This window comes from Nerophis ophidion, linkage group LG05 (genome assembly GCF_033978795.1).
Source record: "Nerophis ophidion isolate RoL-2023_Sa linkage group LG05, RoL_Noph_v1.0, whole genome shotgun sequence".
Lineage (NCBI taxonomy): Eukaryota > Metazoa > Chordata > Actinopteri > Syngnathiformes > Syngnathidae > Nerophis > Nerophis ophidion.
Genome location: NC_084615.1, coordinates 50,462,077 through 50,479,777, shown reverse-complemented (window position 1 = coordinate 50,479,777; position 17,701 = coordinate 50,462,077). Strand labels below are relative to the sequence as shown.

At 46.6% G+C, this 17,701-nt stretch overlaps 1 protein-coding gene across 1 annotated transcript in view; it reads right to left on the bottom strand.

Moving 5' to 3' along the window:
• vta1 (vesicle (multivesicular body) trafficking 1) overlaps positions 1-17,244 on the bottom strand; it is a 66,154-nt gene extending 48,910 nt beyond the window's left edge. Inside the window, exons 1-2 of the mRNA XM_061901373.1 lie at positions 17,037-17,244; positions 6,168-6,262 (exon numbers count right to left, since the gene is read on the bottom strand). Coding sequence (XP_061757357.1) covers positions 6,168-6,262; positions 17,037-17,127 — 186 coding nt within the window. The 5' untranslated portion in view covers positions 17,128-17,244. The remainder of the gene's footprint in view (positions 1-6,167; positions 6,263-17,036) is intronic.
• Between the last annotated feature and the right edge of the window lie 457 nt (positions 17,245-17,701).

Here is a 17,701-nt window from a genome sequence, read left to right as displayed (position 1 = left end):
AGCAGTTGCTGCACAATGTCGGCAAACCTCCGTCCTCCATTGTTGTACAGCGCAGTCAAAGTGTTTCCAAACGGGAGATCTTAATGAGGCAGGAGGGTCTTCCAGCTCTGGCTTTTACATGTTGTCCTAGCCCGGTCGCTGCTAGCATGTGTACTCATTCGGTACACTTCCGAACCGAACCGAAACCCCCGTACCGAAACGGTTCAATACAAATACACGTACCATTACATCCCTAATATCTATATATATATATATATATACATATATATATATATATAAACCCCGTTTCCATATGAGTTGGGAAATTGTGTTAGATGTAAATATAAATATATACAAACCCCGTTTCCATATGAGTTGGGAAATTGTGTTAGATGTAAATATAAACGGAATACAATGATTTGCAAATCATTTTCAACCCACATAGAAACTGCTGCACCTCCAGTCACCAGTCGGTGAAGCTGCTGAAGTTTGCGGACGACACTACTCTCATCAGGCTCATCTTGGATGGCGACGAGTCTGCCTACAGGAGAGAGGTGGACCAGCTGGCGTCCTGGTGCGGCCTCAACAACCTGGAGCTGAACGCCCAGAAAACAGGAGACTACGGTCCATCCAGACCCACATCTCCCGCCACCTGAACAGTTTTTTCTCTTCGGCCATCAGACACGTGAACAATACCAAGATCTGATAGCTCAATTACAGCTCATCTTATTACCTATTCTGTGTTATATGTATTTTATGTTGCACGATTGCGCCAGGTAAAATTCATAGTTTCTGAACCCGATCTCAAACAATAGCAATAAAAACTTTTCTGATTCTGATTCTGAATATGCTACAAAGACAACATATTTGATGTTCAAACTGATAAATATATATTTTTTGCAAATAATCATTAACTTTAGAATTTGATGCCAGCCACACGTGACAAAGAAGCTATGAAAGGTGGAAATAAATACTGATAAAGTTGAGGAATGCTCATCAAACACTTATATGGAACACTCCACAGGTCCATCCATTCATCCATCTTCTTCCGCTTATCCGAGGTTGGGTCGCGGGGGCAGCAGCCTAAGCAGGGAAGCCCAGACTTCCCTCTCCCCAGCCACTTTGTCCATCTCTTCCCGGGGGATCCCGAGGCGTTCCCAGGGCAACCGGGAGACATAGTTTTCCCAATGTGTCCTGGTTCTTCCCCGTGGCATCCTACCGGTTGGACGTGCCCTAAACACCTCCCTAGGGAGGCGCTCGGGTGGCATCCTGACCAGATGCCCGAGCCACCTCATCTGGCTCCTCTCGATGTGGAGGAGCAACGGCTTTACTTTGAGCTCCTCTCGGATGGCAGAGCGTCTCACCCTATCTCTAAGGGAGAGCCCCGCCACCCGGCGGAGGAAACTCATTTCGGCCGCTTGTACACGTGATCTTATCCTTTCGGTCATGACCCAAAGCTCATGACCATAAGTGAGGATGGGAACGTAGATCGACCGGTAAATTGAGGGCTTTGCCTTCCGGCTCAGCTCCTTCTTCACCACAACGAATCGGTACAACGTCCGCATTACTGAAGATACCGCACCGCCTGTCGATCTCACCATCCACTCTTCCCCCACTCGTGAACAAGACTCCTAGGTACTTGAACTCCTCCACTTGGGGCAGGGTCTCCTCCCCACCCGGAGATGGCACTCCACCCTTTTCCGGGCGAGAACCATGGACTCAGACTTGGAGGTGCTGATTCTCATTTCGGTCGCTTCACACTCGGCTGCGAACCTATCCAGTGAGAGCTGAAGATCCCGGCCAGATGAAGCCATCAGGACCACATAATCTGCAAAAAGCAGAGACCTAATCCCGCGACCACCAAACCGGAACCCCTCAACGCCATGACTGTGCCTAGAAATTCTGTCCATAAAGGTTATGAACAGAATCGGTGACAAAGGACAGCCTTGGCGGAGTCCAACCCTCACTGGAAACGTGTCCGACTTACTGCCAGCAATGCGGACCAAGCTCTGACACTGATCATACAGTGAGCGGACCGCCACAATAAGACAGTCCGGTACTCCATACTCTCTGAGCACTCCCCACAGGACTTCCTGAGGAACACGGTCGAATGCCTTCTCCAAGTCCACAAAGCACATTTAGACTGGTTGGGCAATCTCCCATGCACACTCATGAACCCTGCCGAGATTATAGAACTGGTCCACAGTTCCACGACCAGGAAGAAAACCACAATGTTCCTCCTGAATCCGAGGTTTGACTACCCGGCGTAGCCTCCTCTCCAGTACACCTGAATAAACCTTACCGGGAAGGCTGAGGAGTGTGATCCCACGATAGTTGGAACACACCCTCCGGTCCCCCTTCTTAAAGAGAGGAACAACCACCACGGTCTGCCAATCCAGAGGTACCGCCCCCGATGTCCACGCGATGCTGCAGAGTCTTGTCAACCAAGAGAGCCCCACAGCAGCCCCACAGCATCCAAAGCCTTAAGGAACTCCGGGCAGGTCTCATCTACCCCCGGGGCCTTGCCGCTGAGGAGCTTTTTAACTACTTCAGCAACCTCCGCCCCAGAAATAGGAGATCCCACCACAGATTCCCCAGGCACCGCTTCCTCATAGGAAGACGTGTTGGTGGGATTGAGGAGGTTTTCGAAGTATTCCCTCCACCGATCCACAACATCCGCAGTCGAAGTCAGCAGAACACCATCCGCACCATACACGGTGTTGACAGTGCACTGCTTCCCCTTCCTGAGGCGGTGTATGGTGGTCCAGAAACGCTTCGATGCCGTCCAGAAGTCCTTTTCCATGGCTTCCCCGAACTCCTCCCATGTCCGAGTTTTTGCCTCCGCGACCACTAAAGCTGGACACCGCTTGGCCTGTCGGTACCCGTCCACTGCATCCGGAGTTCTATGAGCCAAAAGAACCCGGTAGGACTCCTTCTTCAGCTCGACAGAATCCCTCACTGCTGGTGTCCACCAACAGGTTCTGGGATTACCGCTACGACAGGCACCAACAACCTTGCGGCCACAGCTCCAATCAGCCGCCTCGACAATAGGAGGTGCGGAACATGGTCCACTCGGACTCAATGTCCTGCACCTCCCTCGTGACATGCGCAAAGTTCTTCCGGAGGTGGGAATTGAAACTCTCTCTGACAGGAGACTCTGCCAGACGTTCCCAGCAGACCCTCACAATGCGCTTGGGCCTGCCAGGTCCGTCCGGCAGCCCCCCCCCCCCCCCACCCCACCCCCACCCCACCCTCGCAGCCAACTCATCCCCAGATGGTGATCGGTAGAAAGCTCTGCCCCTCTCTTCACCCGAGTGTCCAAAACATGAGGCCGCAAATCCGATGACACAACTACAAAGTCGATCATGGAACTGCGGCCTAGGGTGTCCTGGTGCCAAGTGCACATATGGACACCCTTATGTTTGAACATGGTGTTTGTTATGGACAATCACAGGTGTGCAGGCTAATTGGGAACAGTTGGGTGCCATGATTGGGTATAAAAGTAGCTTCCATGAAATGCTATGTAATTCACAAACAAGGATTGGGTGAGGGTCACCACTTTGTAAGCAAATTGTCGAACAGTTTTAGAACAACATTTCTCAACCAGCTATTGCAAGGAATGTAGGGATTTTACCATCTACGGTCCGTAAAATCGTCAAAAAGTTGAGAGAATCTGGAGAAATCACTGCACGTAAGAAATGATATTACGGACTTTTGATCCCTCAGGCGGTACAGCATCAAAAACCAATATTAGTGTGTAAAGGATATCACCACACGGGCTCAGGAACACTTCATAAAACCACTGTCAGTAACTACAGTTGGTTGCTACATCTGTAAGTGCAAGTTAAAACTCTACTATGCAAAGCCAAACCTATGTATCAACAATATCCTGAAACGCTCACCTAAGATGGACTGATGCAAAGTGGAAAGGTGTTCTGTGGTCTGACGAGTCCACATTTCAAATTATATTTGGAAACAGAGGACGTGGTGTCCTCCAGAACAAAGAGGAAAATAACCATTCAGATTGTTATAGGCGCAAAGTTCAAAAGCCAGCGTCTGTGATGGTATGGGGGTGCATTAGTGCCCAAGGCATGGGTAACTTACACACCTGTGAAGGCACCGTTTATGCTGAAAGATCCATACAGGTTTTGGAGCAACATATGTTGTCATCCAAGCAACGTTATCATTAAATAACGTTAACGTTATTCAGCAAAACAAGTGTTACAACAGCGTGGCTTCGTAAAAAAAGAGTGTGGGTACTTTCCTGGCCCGCCTGCAGTCTGTCTCCCATCGAAAATGTGTGGCAAATTATGAAACGTAAAATACAACAGCGAAGACCCCGGACTGTTGAACAACTGAAGCTCTACATAGAAAAAGATTGGGAAAGAATTCCACTTTCAAAGCTTCAATAATTAGTTTCCTCATTTCCCAAACGTTTATTGAGTGTTGTTAAAAGAAAAGGTGATGTAACACAGCGGTGAACATGTCCTTTCCCAACTACTTTGGTGCGTGTTGCAGCCATGAAATTCTAAGTTAATTATTATTTCCCAAAAAAAATTAAGTTTATGAGTTTGAACATCAAATATCTTGTCTATGTAGTGCATTCAATTGAATATAGGTTGAAAAGGATTTGCAAATCATTGTATTCCATTTATATTTACATCTAACACAATTTCCCAACTCATATGGAAACAGGGTTTGTACATATATATATTTATTTATTTATTTTCCGGTGAGAGTATACATATAAAGATATTCATTTTTGAGCGAGATTCACTGAAATTGAACAGCATGACAAGTGTACTGTAAATAGTCACTGGCCCGTTTATTATTAACCCAGTTAGTCTAGATGGGTATTAACAGCACAGAAAAGAAACTGAGTAGCACAGAATTCCAAATCATAAATAAAATAAAAAAATATTTTTCTACGCAAAATAATAACATAGCTGTGCAAATAACACACTTTTTATTTCCCAGTCGACTATTTAAAGAACTGTCACACACGTACGGTTCTGGTCAGCGGCAAGTATTTACCTTTACTTAATTGTGCGGCTATGATCTTCCTCACTTCGGCATACATTTTTCGTGCGAAATGTGCCCGACTTGGCAACTCAAGAACAGTTTTGATTTGGGCTTACATGGTAAACAACTCAAATGAATGTTTTATCCAGACACATACATTTGTCCAAATGTTGCCAAGAAGACGCATTGTGGGTTTCCTGGACATCATCTACATCGCTAAAAAGCAAAATCTAAAGAAGAGAATCCCTCTGCCATCTTTCACTAGTTTTTTTTAAATGTAAATCACCCGCTTGAATATTCCTTCTTGTCTTTTAAGACTCTCTTGTCGTCGTTTTGAATGTCTGTTGTGATTTCCCTTCCTGGTTCGATGACCCACCCTATCTTGCCTCTGATTGGCCTGTCCCTAGTGTTTTGCAATAATCTCAACCAATCGTGATTCATCATAGTTAACAACCAACCAATCATGGATGTTTTTATACGTGCTTTCGTCTTGGAAGTAGGAAGGGGAGGGGTTTAGTAGAGAGTGCGAGGGAGTGGGAAGCGAGGGAGAACAAGGAACACAACAAATAAGCGGTGTTTGGTCATTTTAACGGGAAATAAATTATATCGATATCACAATATTTTCTTAACTCACATCTAGTTTAAAAATATTTCGATATATCTTACAAACTCGATATATCGCCCAGCTCTAACTCCAGTTTCCTCCCACCTCGAAAGACATGCACCTGGGGATAGGTTGATTGGCAACACTTAATTTGCCCTAGTGCGTGAATGTGAGTGTGAATGTTGTCTGTCTATCTGTGTTGGCCCAGTGATGAGGTATTGACTTGTCCAGGGTGTACACCGCCTTTCGTTGTTTAGTTACTGTTAACTTTGTTTACTGTAGAAGACAGTTTTTGTTGACAGGTAAAATAAAGAAAAAACTTTGAGAGGAAAAAGTAGTTTCTCTTTACAGTGAAAAACGGAATCGAAAAGCCAAAAACCGAGGTACGGGCCACACTGTTAGTGACCTGTACTATTGCACCTCTAATGATGAGGTGGACTTAACCACACAATCACCTCCCGCTTCTTCAGTCACACTTCCTTATAATGTTTACTTTTATTTTGGAAAAGGTTGGGTGTCATATTTTGTGTTGAATATTGTAGGATGTCAGGACTGGACTTACGGACTCCAACTGGTCCATGAGCTTCACCAGGAACTTTCTGCACTCAGGACTTTTACTGTCCAGCTTCATTCCGGTCTGCATGGCGTAGAGTCTGCCTACAAATAACAAAATTTGATGGTCAGAAAGTGTTGATCTTGACCTACGTTTGTAATATTATTGGTTATCTATTGTAATTTGTGGCTAATGTTCCTGCATAATCACTTGGCTTTGGACTACAGGACCACAAGAGTCCACTCCATCAGGAAATGACAAGCGCAAATGTGGCATCATCAACAATCTCATACAACATGGTGATTGCTTTCACATGTGAGTCATTAATTGTTATCTTTAACTGCTTAATCAGCTGTTTGCTGATAGGAGAGCTGTGTACTTACACACACACACACGAAAGGTTTGTGTAGCACAACACACAATTAGCCCGTTACCATGTCAACGGTTTCCTGTAGCACCCGATACTCTTTGGTTCTTTTCAGTGCTCTTTATTCCTTGCTGCATGACACCATAAATATTCCCAGCAAGGCCCAGCCAGACACGACTCGCTGTTCAATTCTCTTGCTGCACACGTCATCCCATTGTAACGCCATGTTTGACATCTACTTCCACATGGTGACGGTTTGCTCCATAAATTGCATACAGTACATAACCCATCCATCCATTTCTACCGCTTATTCCCTTTTGGGGTTGCGGGGGGTGCTGGTGCCTATTTCAGCTACCGATTAATAAAAGAATTATGTGGCGAACCGGTTGAGACCCATAATAGATTTAGCCCTATAGCTAGTCCTACACCCATGTGTACCGGGCACCGCACCTTATTCATAGGGGACTCCATCACCCGAAACATACAATTTAGCAAACCAGCCATAATGTAGTGGGTTCCCCTCGCCAGAGCACATGACATTAAAGCTAATCTTCGGGAACTAACTCGCAACAGGCTTAGTAAACACGTACAACAGGCTAATCGCACTACTTGCTACGCTAACATACTTGTACATGTTGGTTCCAATGACAGTAGGATGAGACAGTCAGCGATTACAAAGAGGAACACACCTAGGACTTGTAATCTCGCGAGAAAGATGTTCAGGCATCGAGTACTTGTCTTTTCCCCCTGCCTGCGAGAGGCAATGATGAGAGGTATAGCAGATAAGTCTGGCTTGACAAATGGCTGGCTAGTTTTTGTAGAAAAAGGGAACTAACGTTTATTGATAATTGGCCCTCTTTCTGGGGCAAACCGGGCTTGCTGAGGAGGGACAGCCTTCACCCTAACCGGGAAGGCGCCATCCCTCTATCTACAAACATAGATTAGTGTTTGAGTCATAGTTGACTCACAACACTAGAGCAAGTTGGAAACAGGCAATTAAGAGTGTCTGTTAGTCCGGATGAGGAGTCAGTTCGCTAGAACTAACCAACGCCAGGCTGGAAAATTCCTGCATACATAGCATTTCTCGTAAAATAATACACAACTTACCGAATGTGTTTTCTGTAATGACTGTGCCAGACGTAAACATGCATTCTACTGAGGTGGCAAATTATCCATCCATCCATTTTCTACTGCTTATTCCCTTTGGGGTCGCGGGGGGCGCTGGTGCCTATCTCAGCTACAATCGGGCGAAAGGCGGTGTACACCCTGGACAAGTCACCACCTCATCGCAGGGCCAACACAGACACAGACAACATTCACACTCACATTCACAAGGGCCAATTTCCATCCATCCATCCATCCATCATCTTCCGCTTATCCGAGGTCGGGTCGCGGGGGCAGCAGCCTAAGCAGGGAAGCCCAGACTTCCCTATCTCCAGCCACTTCGTCTAGCTCTTCCCGGGGGATCCCGAGGCGTTCCCAGGCCAGCCGGGAGACATAGTCTTTCCAACGTGTCCTGGGTCTTCCCCGTGGCCTCCTACCAGCTGGACGTGCCCTAAACACATCCCTAGGGAGGCGTTCGGGTGGCATCCTGACCAGATGCCCGAACCACCTCATCTGGCTCCTCTCGATGTGGAGGAGCAGCGGCTTTACGTTGAGCTCCTCCCGGATGGCAGAGCTTCTCACCCTATCTCTAAGGGAGAGCCCCGCCACCCGGCGGAGGAAACTCATTTCGGCCGCTTGTACCCGTGATCTTATCCTTTCGGTCATGACCCAAAGCTCATGACCATAGGTGAGGATGGGAACGTAGATCGACCGGTAAATTGAGGGCTAGGTACTTGAACTCCTCCACTTGGGGCAGGGTCTCCTCCCCAACCCGGAGATGGCACTCCACCCTTTTCCGGGCGAGAACCATGGACTCGGACTTGGAGGTGCTGATTCTCATTCCGGTCGCTTCACACTCGGCTGCGAACCGATCCAGTGAGAGCTGAAGATCCCGGCCAGATGAAGCCATCAGGACTACATCATCTGCAAAAAGCAGAGACCTAATCCCGTGGCCACCAAACCGGAACCCCTCAACGCCTTGGCTGCGCCTAGAAATTCTGTCCATAAAAGTTATGAACAGAATCGGTGACAAAGGACAGCCTTGGCGGAGTCCAACCTTCACTGGAAACGTGTCCGACTTACTGCCAGCAATGCGGACCAAGCTCTGACACTGATCATACAGGGAGCGGACTGCCACAATAAGACATTCCGATACCCCATACTCTCTGAGCACTCCCCACAGGACTTCCCGAGGGACACGGCCGAATGCCTTCTCCAAGTCCACAAAGCACATGTAGACTGGTTGGGCAAACTCCCATGCACCCTCAAGAACCCTGCCGAGAGTATAGAGCTGGTCCACAGTTCCACGACCAGGACGAAAACCACACTGTTCCTCCTGAATCCGAGGTTCGACTATCCGGCGAAGCCTCCTCTCCAGTACACCTGAATAAACCTTACCGGGAAGGCTGAGGAGTGTGATCCCACGATAGTTGGAACACACCCTCCGGTCCCCCTTCTTAAAGAGAGGGACCACCACCCCGGTCTGCCAATCCAGAGGTACCGCCCCCGATGTCCACGCGATGCTGCAGAGTCTTGTCAACCAAGACAGCCCCACAGCATCCAGAGCCTTAAGAAACTCCGGGCGGATCTCATCCACCCCCGGGGCCTTGCCGCCGAGGAGCTTTTTAACTACCTCAGCGACCTCAGCCCCAGAAATAGGAGAGTCCACTACAGATTCCCCAGGCACCGCTTCCTCAAAGAAAGACGTGTTGGTGGGATTGAGGAGGTCTTCGAAGTATTCCCTCCACCGATCCACAACATCCGCAGTCGAAGTCAGCAGAACACCATCCGCACCATACACGGTGTTGATAGTGCACTGCTTCCCCTTCCTGAGGCGCCGTATGGTGGTCCAGAATCGCTTCGAAGCCGTCCGGAAGTCGTTTTCCATGGCTTCCCCGAACTCTTCCCATGTCCGAGTTTTTGCCTCCGCGACCGCTAAAGCTGCACATCGCTTGGCCCGTCGGTACCCGTCCACTGCCTCCGGAGTCCTATGAGCGAAAAGAACCCGATAGGACTCCTTCTTCAGCTTGACGGCATCCCTCACTGCTGGTGTCCACCAACGGGTTCTGGGATTACCGCCACGACAGGCACCAACAACCTTGCGGCCACAGCTCCAATCAGCCGCCTCGACAATAGAGGTTCGGAACATGGTCCACTCGGACTCAATGTCCCGCACCTCCCTCGTGACATGTTCAAAGTTCTCCCGGAGGTGTGAATTGAAACTCTCTCTGACAGGAGACTCTGCCAGACGTTCCCAGCAGACCCTCACAATGCGCTTGGGCCTGCCAGGTCTGTCCGGCATCCTCCCCCACCATCGCAGCCAACTCACCACCAGGTGGTGATCGGTAGAAAGCTCCGCCCCTCTCTTCACCCGAGTGTCCAAAACATAAGGCCGCAAATCCGATGACACAACTACAAAGTCGATCATGGAACTGCGGCCTAGGGTGTCCTGGTGCCAAGTGCACATATGGACACCCTTATGTTTGAACATGGTGTTTGTTATCGACAAACTGTGACGAGCACAAAAGTCCAATAACAAAACACCACTCGGGTTTAGATCCGGGCGACCATTCTTCCCAATCACGCCTCTCCAGGTTTCACTGTCGTTGCCAACATGAGCGTTGAAGTCTCCCCGTAGGACAAGGGAATCACCCGGAGGAGCACTTTCCAGTACTCCCTCGAGTGTACCCAAAAAGGGTGGGTATTCTGAACTGCTGTTTGGTGCGTAAGCACAAACAACAGTCAGGACCCGTCCCCCCACCCGAAGGCGAAGGGAAGCTACCCTCTCGTCCACTGGGTTGAACTCAAACGTACAGGCTTTGAGCCGGGGGGCAACCAGAATTTCCACCCCTGCCCAACGCCAGAGTGGAAGAGGGTCCAGTCCCTCTCGAGAGAACTGGTTCCAGAGCCCTTGCTGTGCGTCGAGGTGAGTCCGACTATATCCAGCCGGAACTTCTCTACCTCGCGCACTAGCTCAGGCTCCTTCCCTCCCAGTGAGGTGACGTTCCACGTCCCAAGAGCTAGCTTCTGTAGCCGAGGATCGGACCGCCAAGTGCCCTGCCTTCGGCTGCCGCCCAGCTCACAATGCACCCGACCTCTATGGCCCCTCCTATGAGTGGTGAGCCCATTGGAGGGATGACCCACGTTGCCTCTTCGGGCTGTGCCCGGCCGGGCCCCATGGGAACAGGCCCGACCACCAGGCGCTCGCCATCGTGCCCCAACTCCGGGCCTGGCTCCAGAGCGGGGCCCCGGTGACCCACGTCCGGGCGAGGGAAATCTGGGTTCATTTCGTTGTAATTCCATAGAAGTCTTTGAGCTGCTCTTTGTCTGATCACTCACCTAGGACCTGTTTGTCTTGGGAGACCCTACCAGGGGGCATGAAAACCCCCAGACAACATAGCTCCTAGGATCATTGGGACACGCAAACTCCTCTACCACGGTAAGGTAGCAGCTCAGAGAGGGCCAATTTAGTGTTGCCAATCGACCTATCCCCAGGTGCATGTCTTTGAGGTGGGAGGAAGCCGGAGAACCCGGAGGGAACCCACACAGTCACAGAGAGGACATGCAAACTCCACACAGAAAGATCCCGAGCCGGGGATTAGGGCTGGGCGACATATCGATTTACGCGATATATCGCGGGTTTGTCTCTGTGCGATATAGAAAATGACTATATCGTAATATTCGAGTAGACGTTCTCACACAGTTGTTTTTAGCTGCGGGCATTACACTACAGCCTCTCCTTGCTCTTCTCTGTGTCTCCTTCTCACAAACGATCCACTCTTCCCTCACTTGTGAACAAGACTCCGAGGGACTTGAACTCCTACACTTGGGGCAAGATCTCCACCCCAGCACGGCGATGGCCCTCCACCCTTTTTCTGGGCGAGAACCATGGACTCGGTCTTGGAGGTGCTGATTCCCATCAAAGTCGCTTCAAACTCGGCTGCAAACCGATCCAGTCAGAGCTGAAGATCTTGGCCAGATGAAGCCATCAAGACCACATCATCTGCAAAAAGCAGAGACCTAATCCTGCAGCCACCAAACCAGATACCCTCCACGCCCTGTCTGCGCCTAGAAATTCTGTCCATAAAAGTTATGAAGAGAATCGGTGAACAAGTATATTATTAATCTACTTGTTCATTTACTGTTAATATCTGGCTATTTTACGTTTCAACATGTTCTATCTACACTTCTGTAAAAATGTGATAATCACTTATTCTTCAGTTGTTTGGATGCTAGGCAGCACGGTGGAAGAGGGGTTAGTGCGTCTGCTTCAAAATACGAAGGTCCTGAGTAGTCCTGGGTTCAATCCCGGGCTCGGGATCTCTCTGTGTGGAGTTTGCATGTCCTCCCTGTGACTGCGTGGGTTCCCTCCGGGTACTCCGGCTTCCTCCCATTTCCAAAAGACATGCACCTGGGGATAGGTTGATTGGCAACACTAAATTGGCCCTAGTGTGTGAATGTGAGTGTGAATGTTGTCTGTCTATCTGTGTTGGTCCTGCGATGAGGTGGTGACTTGTCCAGGGTGTACCCCGCCTTCCGGCCGACTGTAGCTGAGATAGGCACAAGCACCCCCCGCGACCCAAAAGGGAATAAGCGGTAAAAAATGGATGGATGTTTGGATGCTTTACATTAGTTTTGGATAATACCACAAATGTAGGTGTTGATCCGATACAAAGTAGTTACATGATTATATATAGGTCATATTCAAAGTCCTTAATGTGTCCAAGGACGTATTTTCTGAGTTTATAAACATAATATGAATTTAAAAAAAATATTTTGTGACGATAAAAAATATCGATGTAACCATACACGCTATTGTACTTGGTAGCTTTATAGTGGATGTCAGGTGTAGATCCACCTATGGTGTTTGTTTACATCCAGGAGTATTACCTTTTGTTAGCGGTGACGCTGAATAATTGTATGCTCCTAGGGTGTGTAGTGAAGCCTGTTTAGCTATTCCTCGTCCTGCAGGGATGGTACTTGTAGGAATCTTACTTTATTTGTCGCCATGGAGGCGAGGATTAGTGATGTAAAAGAAGCTAAAACATCGTTGAATGCTGATGGATGTTAGCTGCTAACTAGCTGGCCATGTTTTAAAGCCCATTTCAGTGGGCATTTCAGTGTTACAGCTTCAACTCTATCTTCAGTTTTTTAGCCAAAATGCATCTATTCTCCCTTTTCTGTCGAGACACCCTGTCTGCTTGTAAGTACTCTGTGTTTGTGCGCTGCCAAACATACTCCTCTACTCGTCAAACCAGCAATGTCACAACATAACGACGGCGTACCGTCATGCCCGTTACTTTTCAAACAGAGTATAGTACCGTTTTTGATTCATTAGGACCGCGATACTATACGAGTACCGGTAGACCATACAACCCTCTCAACGTCATTGGTCTCAGCGAAACCTGGCTTAAACCAGATGCATTTTTCCCACTTAACAAGGCATCTCCTCCTAACTATACAAATGCACATAAAGCGCGTCCCTTTAAAAATGGTGGAGGTGTCGCACTAATATACAATGAACATCTTAACCTTACCCCTAACCTAAGTAATAAATATAAATCATTTGAGGTGCTTACTATGAGGTCTGTCACACCGCTACTTCTCTATCTGGCTGTTATCTATCGCCCCCCTGGGCCTTATTCGGACTTTATCAGTAAATGTTCAGAGTTGGTCGCTGATCTAGTGATGCACGCAGATAATATAAATATTTTAATACCCATATGAATACCCCGTCAGTCCCTCTGTTTGTGGCACTTCAGACTATAATTGATAGCTGTGGTCTATTACAAATAATAAATGAACCCATGCATCGCAACAGTAATACCAAAGATCACCTCCAAAGTTATGGTACTTTCATACAGTAAAGTAATGTCGGATCATAACCTTATAAAATTCGAAGTTCTAATTGTCAACAAGCTACTAATAACCACTGCTTTAGCAGCTGCAACATTCATGCTGTCACAACGATGACTCTTGCCTAGTGCATGCAGTAATGGCGCCATTCCCAAATGATGTGGGCTCTATCGATAACCTCACTAACAACTTGAACGATGTCATGCGCAACGCCATCGATAGTATAGCACCTCTAAAGCTAAAAAGGCCCCTAAAAGTCGTAACCCTTGGTTTACAGAAGAAACCAGAGCTCTTAAACTATAATGTAAAAAGCTGGAAAGCAGATGGCGTGCGATTAAACTTAAGGTTTTCCCATCAAGCATGGAGTGATAGTTTAATAACTTCTAAACGCACGCTTACCTTAACTAAAACTAATAACTACTCGAACCTCATCCACCTCAACAAAAACAATCCTAAATATGTGTTCAATACAGTATCGCTAACCCAACAAGGAACTCCTCTCAGTAGCTCCACCCACTCAGCTGATGACTTTTTGAATTTATTTAATAAGAAAATTGAACTCATTCAAATAAGATTAAAGACAATGCGTCCCCGCTACAACTGGGTTCTATTAACACATACGAATGTATGTAAGACGGCTATTACCCTAAAAAATAATCTCTATTTTTGATAAAATAACATTAGAGGAATTCCTGCGACATGTAAATGGGACAAAACTAACAACATGTTTGCCTGACCCCACTTCTTAGGAAACGAATCAAGGAGCTGTTTGTAATATTAGGACCATCAGTGCCAACCAAACAATTACACAAAACGACTCGGTAGACAATCTCGGTATTATCTTTGACCCAACTCTCTCAATTGAGTCACACATTAAGAGTGTTACTAAAACAGCTTTCTTTCATCTATGTAATATTGCTAAAATGTGTCCCATATTGTCTACCACAGACGCTGAGATCCTTATTCATGCGTTTCTTACGTCTCGTCTTGATTACTGTAACATATTATTTTTGGGTCTCCCTATGTCTAGTATTAAAAGATTACAGTTGGTACAAAATGCGGCTGCTAGACTTTTGACAAGAACAAGGAAGTTTGACCATATTTGGCCTGTACTGGCTCACCTCCACTGGCTTCCTGTGCACTTAAAATGCAACTTTAAGGTTTTAATACTTACATATAAAATACTAAACGGTCTAACTCAGACCTATCTTGCTGATTATATTGCACCATATGTCCTGGCCAGAAATTTGCGTTCTAAAAACTCCAGCTTATTAGTGATTCCCAGAGCTCAAAAAAAGTCTGCGGGCTATAGAGCGTTTTCAACTCTGGCTCCAGTAATCTGGAATGCCCTCCCGGTAACAGTTAGAGATGCTACCTCAGCAGAAGCATTCAAGACCCATTTTAAAACTCATTTATACATCCTAGCCTTTGAAGAGGCCTCTTTTAAACCAGTTGATCTAGCGCAGGGGTCGGCAACCTTTACCACTCAAAGAGCCATTTTGACCCGTTTCACAAATTAAAGAAAACAATGGGAGCCACAAAACTCTTTTGAAATTTAAAATGAAATAAAACTGTATAATCCCCCTCTGATCCTCACAATTTCCCCATTTGTCTTCCTTTTTTTCTCTTTCTATCCCTTCCTGCTCCAGCCCGGCTGCACAAAATTATAATATAAATAAATCTAATAAAGTCAAATTTAAATAAGGCAACAAGAGAAGTATCCTACACTTCTCTTCTGTAAAGTAAATCTGAACAGCCGATATGGGCATCTACATCAACTATATGATTTGCCTGAGAAGCTGGACAGGACAAAAAAATAAAATTAAAATAAAAAAATAAAAATAAAAAAATGAAATAACACTGCATATAAAGTTTTCTTTTTGCTTTGTGCTATGTATAAACAAACTATGAAGGGTTATGTTTATGAAATCGATGAACGACTGCAGAGAAAATTAAATTAAATTTCTGCATGCAACAAAACGTTTTTAACTCCGAAAAAGACGTCGGGTTGAAGGTTAAGTAAAATACTTAATGTCTATTTAAGTCCTCCTTATAGTAATGAAAAAACAAAATGCCGAACTTAAATTATTCACTGGCAGAAAACCAAAAATGCCGTCCACTCCCTCTGTGCTGTCATCCTTTTACTGGCGCCGTGAAGTCAGCTGCAGCTAACAACCTAAATAATAAAATGTCTATTTCACTGAACAATTAAAAAATTTGAATATATGCAAAATTATAAGAAATTAAAATAATTATCATGTGGTCAATGTGATTTCTGCTCCTGAACCGCAGCGCACAGCGTCTCCACATCGGGGCTGTATGACGTCACCTTTATCTTCACACAGGATTGTAAACTCTCATCTGTGAGGCGTGTGCCATGTTTGTTTTTAATAAAGTTCATGTTGGAGAACACCTGCTCACATACATATGTGGATCCAAAGATCGACAGGACTCCAAGTGCATACTTTGTCAAGTTCACATAAAAGTCGGGGATAGCATTCCAAGTTTCGAATACAAGTTTGTCCGGTTTGGACGGAGACCCGCATGGCGCGTCCCTGGACAAGCGCGGCCGTGGGCGTGTCCCGAGGTTTGACAAGCAGGATGACAAGCTGAGCCGCATCAGAGTGATCAGAGAGCCGCATGCGGCTCCGGAGCCGCGGGTTGCCGACCCCTGATCTAGCGCCTCTCTTTTCTGCACTGCCCCCCTTTCCTGCGTGGAGAGGTTATCAAGTTCCAGGGTTGCGCTAGCTGTTCAAAGTTGGGACCCAGGATGTACCACTCCTCTGTGCATCAGTTGTTGACGTCTTTGCCCTGCAGACTTGTCTCCATTCAAGATGATCCCCTACTGACCTCCCAATGGACTGGACTTGCACATGAAGTCAGGACCCGGGTGGACCACTCCTTATGCATCAGTCAGTGACCTCTTTGCGCAGCGACGTGTCTTCATACAAGAGGTTCCCCTGCTTGCCCCACTGTGGACTGGACTCACATTATTAACCGTATCCACTCGGCATCCATTGCACCTGTCTAGTGATGAACTTGCATGGGTATCAACACAGCATATCCAGGTAGACGACAACGTCAGGCTATTACTGTGTGACAGCCTTGTTTTGTCGTTGCCATGGTGATGGAGCAGCTTGTGTGTCATGAGATAAACTGAAAACTATGCAGAAAATTCCTGACAACTGAAACATTACTATCATCAGTTGTTGAGCAGGTTTGGTCAGGTGTCCAACATGGCGACTGAATGGAAACTATCAAGGAAAGTCGACGTTATTGTCTGTTTATCTGTCATGAAACAAGAAGATCACATGACGGCCTACGCATCACCGTTCTAAGACAAACACACACAAACAGACACTGACAAAGATTCATGCGTGCACATACACTTTTAAGTGCACGCACCAAACACCATTCAGGCTGCAGACAAGTCAGCTAACATTTGCTTTATCAGCTAAATGAACAAATGTTGAAGTTAAAACGTGCTTGATTGTGCTAGAGGTAAACGTTAGGTTGCGATTATGCTAAGATAGCTTTAGCCGCACACTTACAGTAATAAGACACAACAGGATCCCGTTGTTCATGTTCCTGTGCGGTCCGTAGGTGGTGCTGGACGGCTTTGAACTGGGACGGTAACGCCATGTTCTCTAGAACCTTTCCCGGGACTAACACAATCACAAAAACATACGACAGACTTTCTTGTTGTTGTAGCTAAACCGGTCCTTTCACTTCCGCATGGCTAGGCAATGTGACGTGCTGACGTCATTGGTCGTTCTTCTTCGTTGGTACTCGGCAGGCCAAAATAAAAACACAAAGTATATTCATGTAACCTGCTCAAGTGTAAGTTGTTTGAACATGTATTTGTTGTCATTAAGTAATTAAAATATTATTAAGAAACACACGAGAGAAGCACGGTGGAAGAGGGTTAGTGCGCCTGCCTCACAATACGAAGGTCCTGAGTAGTCCTGGGTTCAATCCCGCGGTGTTGTACCGAAATCTGTTACCTCACCGGAATTTGGGGGCGATGTTCCCATGGCGTTTGTTTGATGGTTAAACGGCAAGGCCAAAGAGGAGGAGAAGAAGAACGCTTGCGTAAATGGCGTAAACTATCCTTAATGCAGAAACGTCAGTTGTCAGAATTTCAGCATTAATACATTACACATATTCTTGAAATCAATGACTTACTTTCATTATAGTATGAGTCCATTGTATCGGT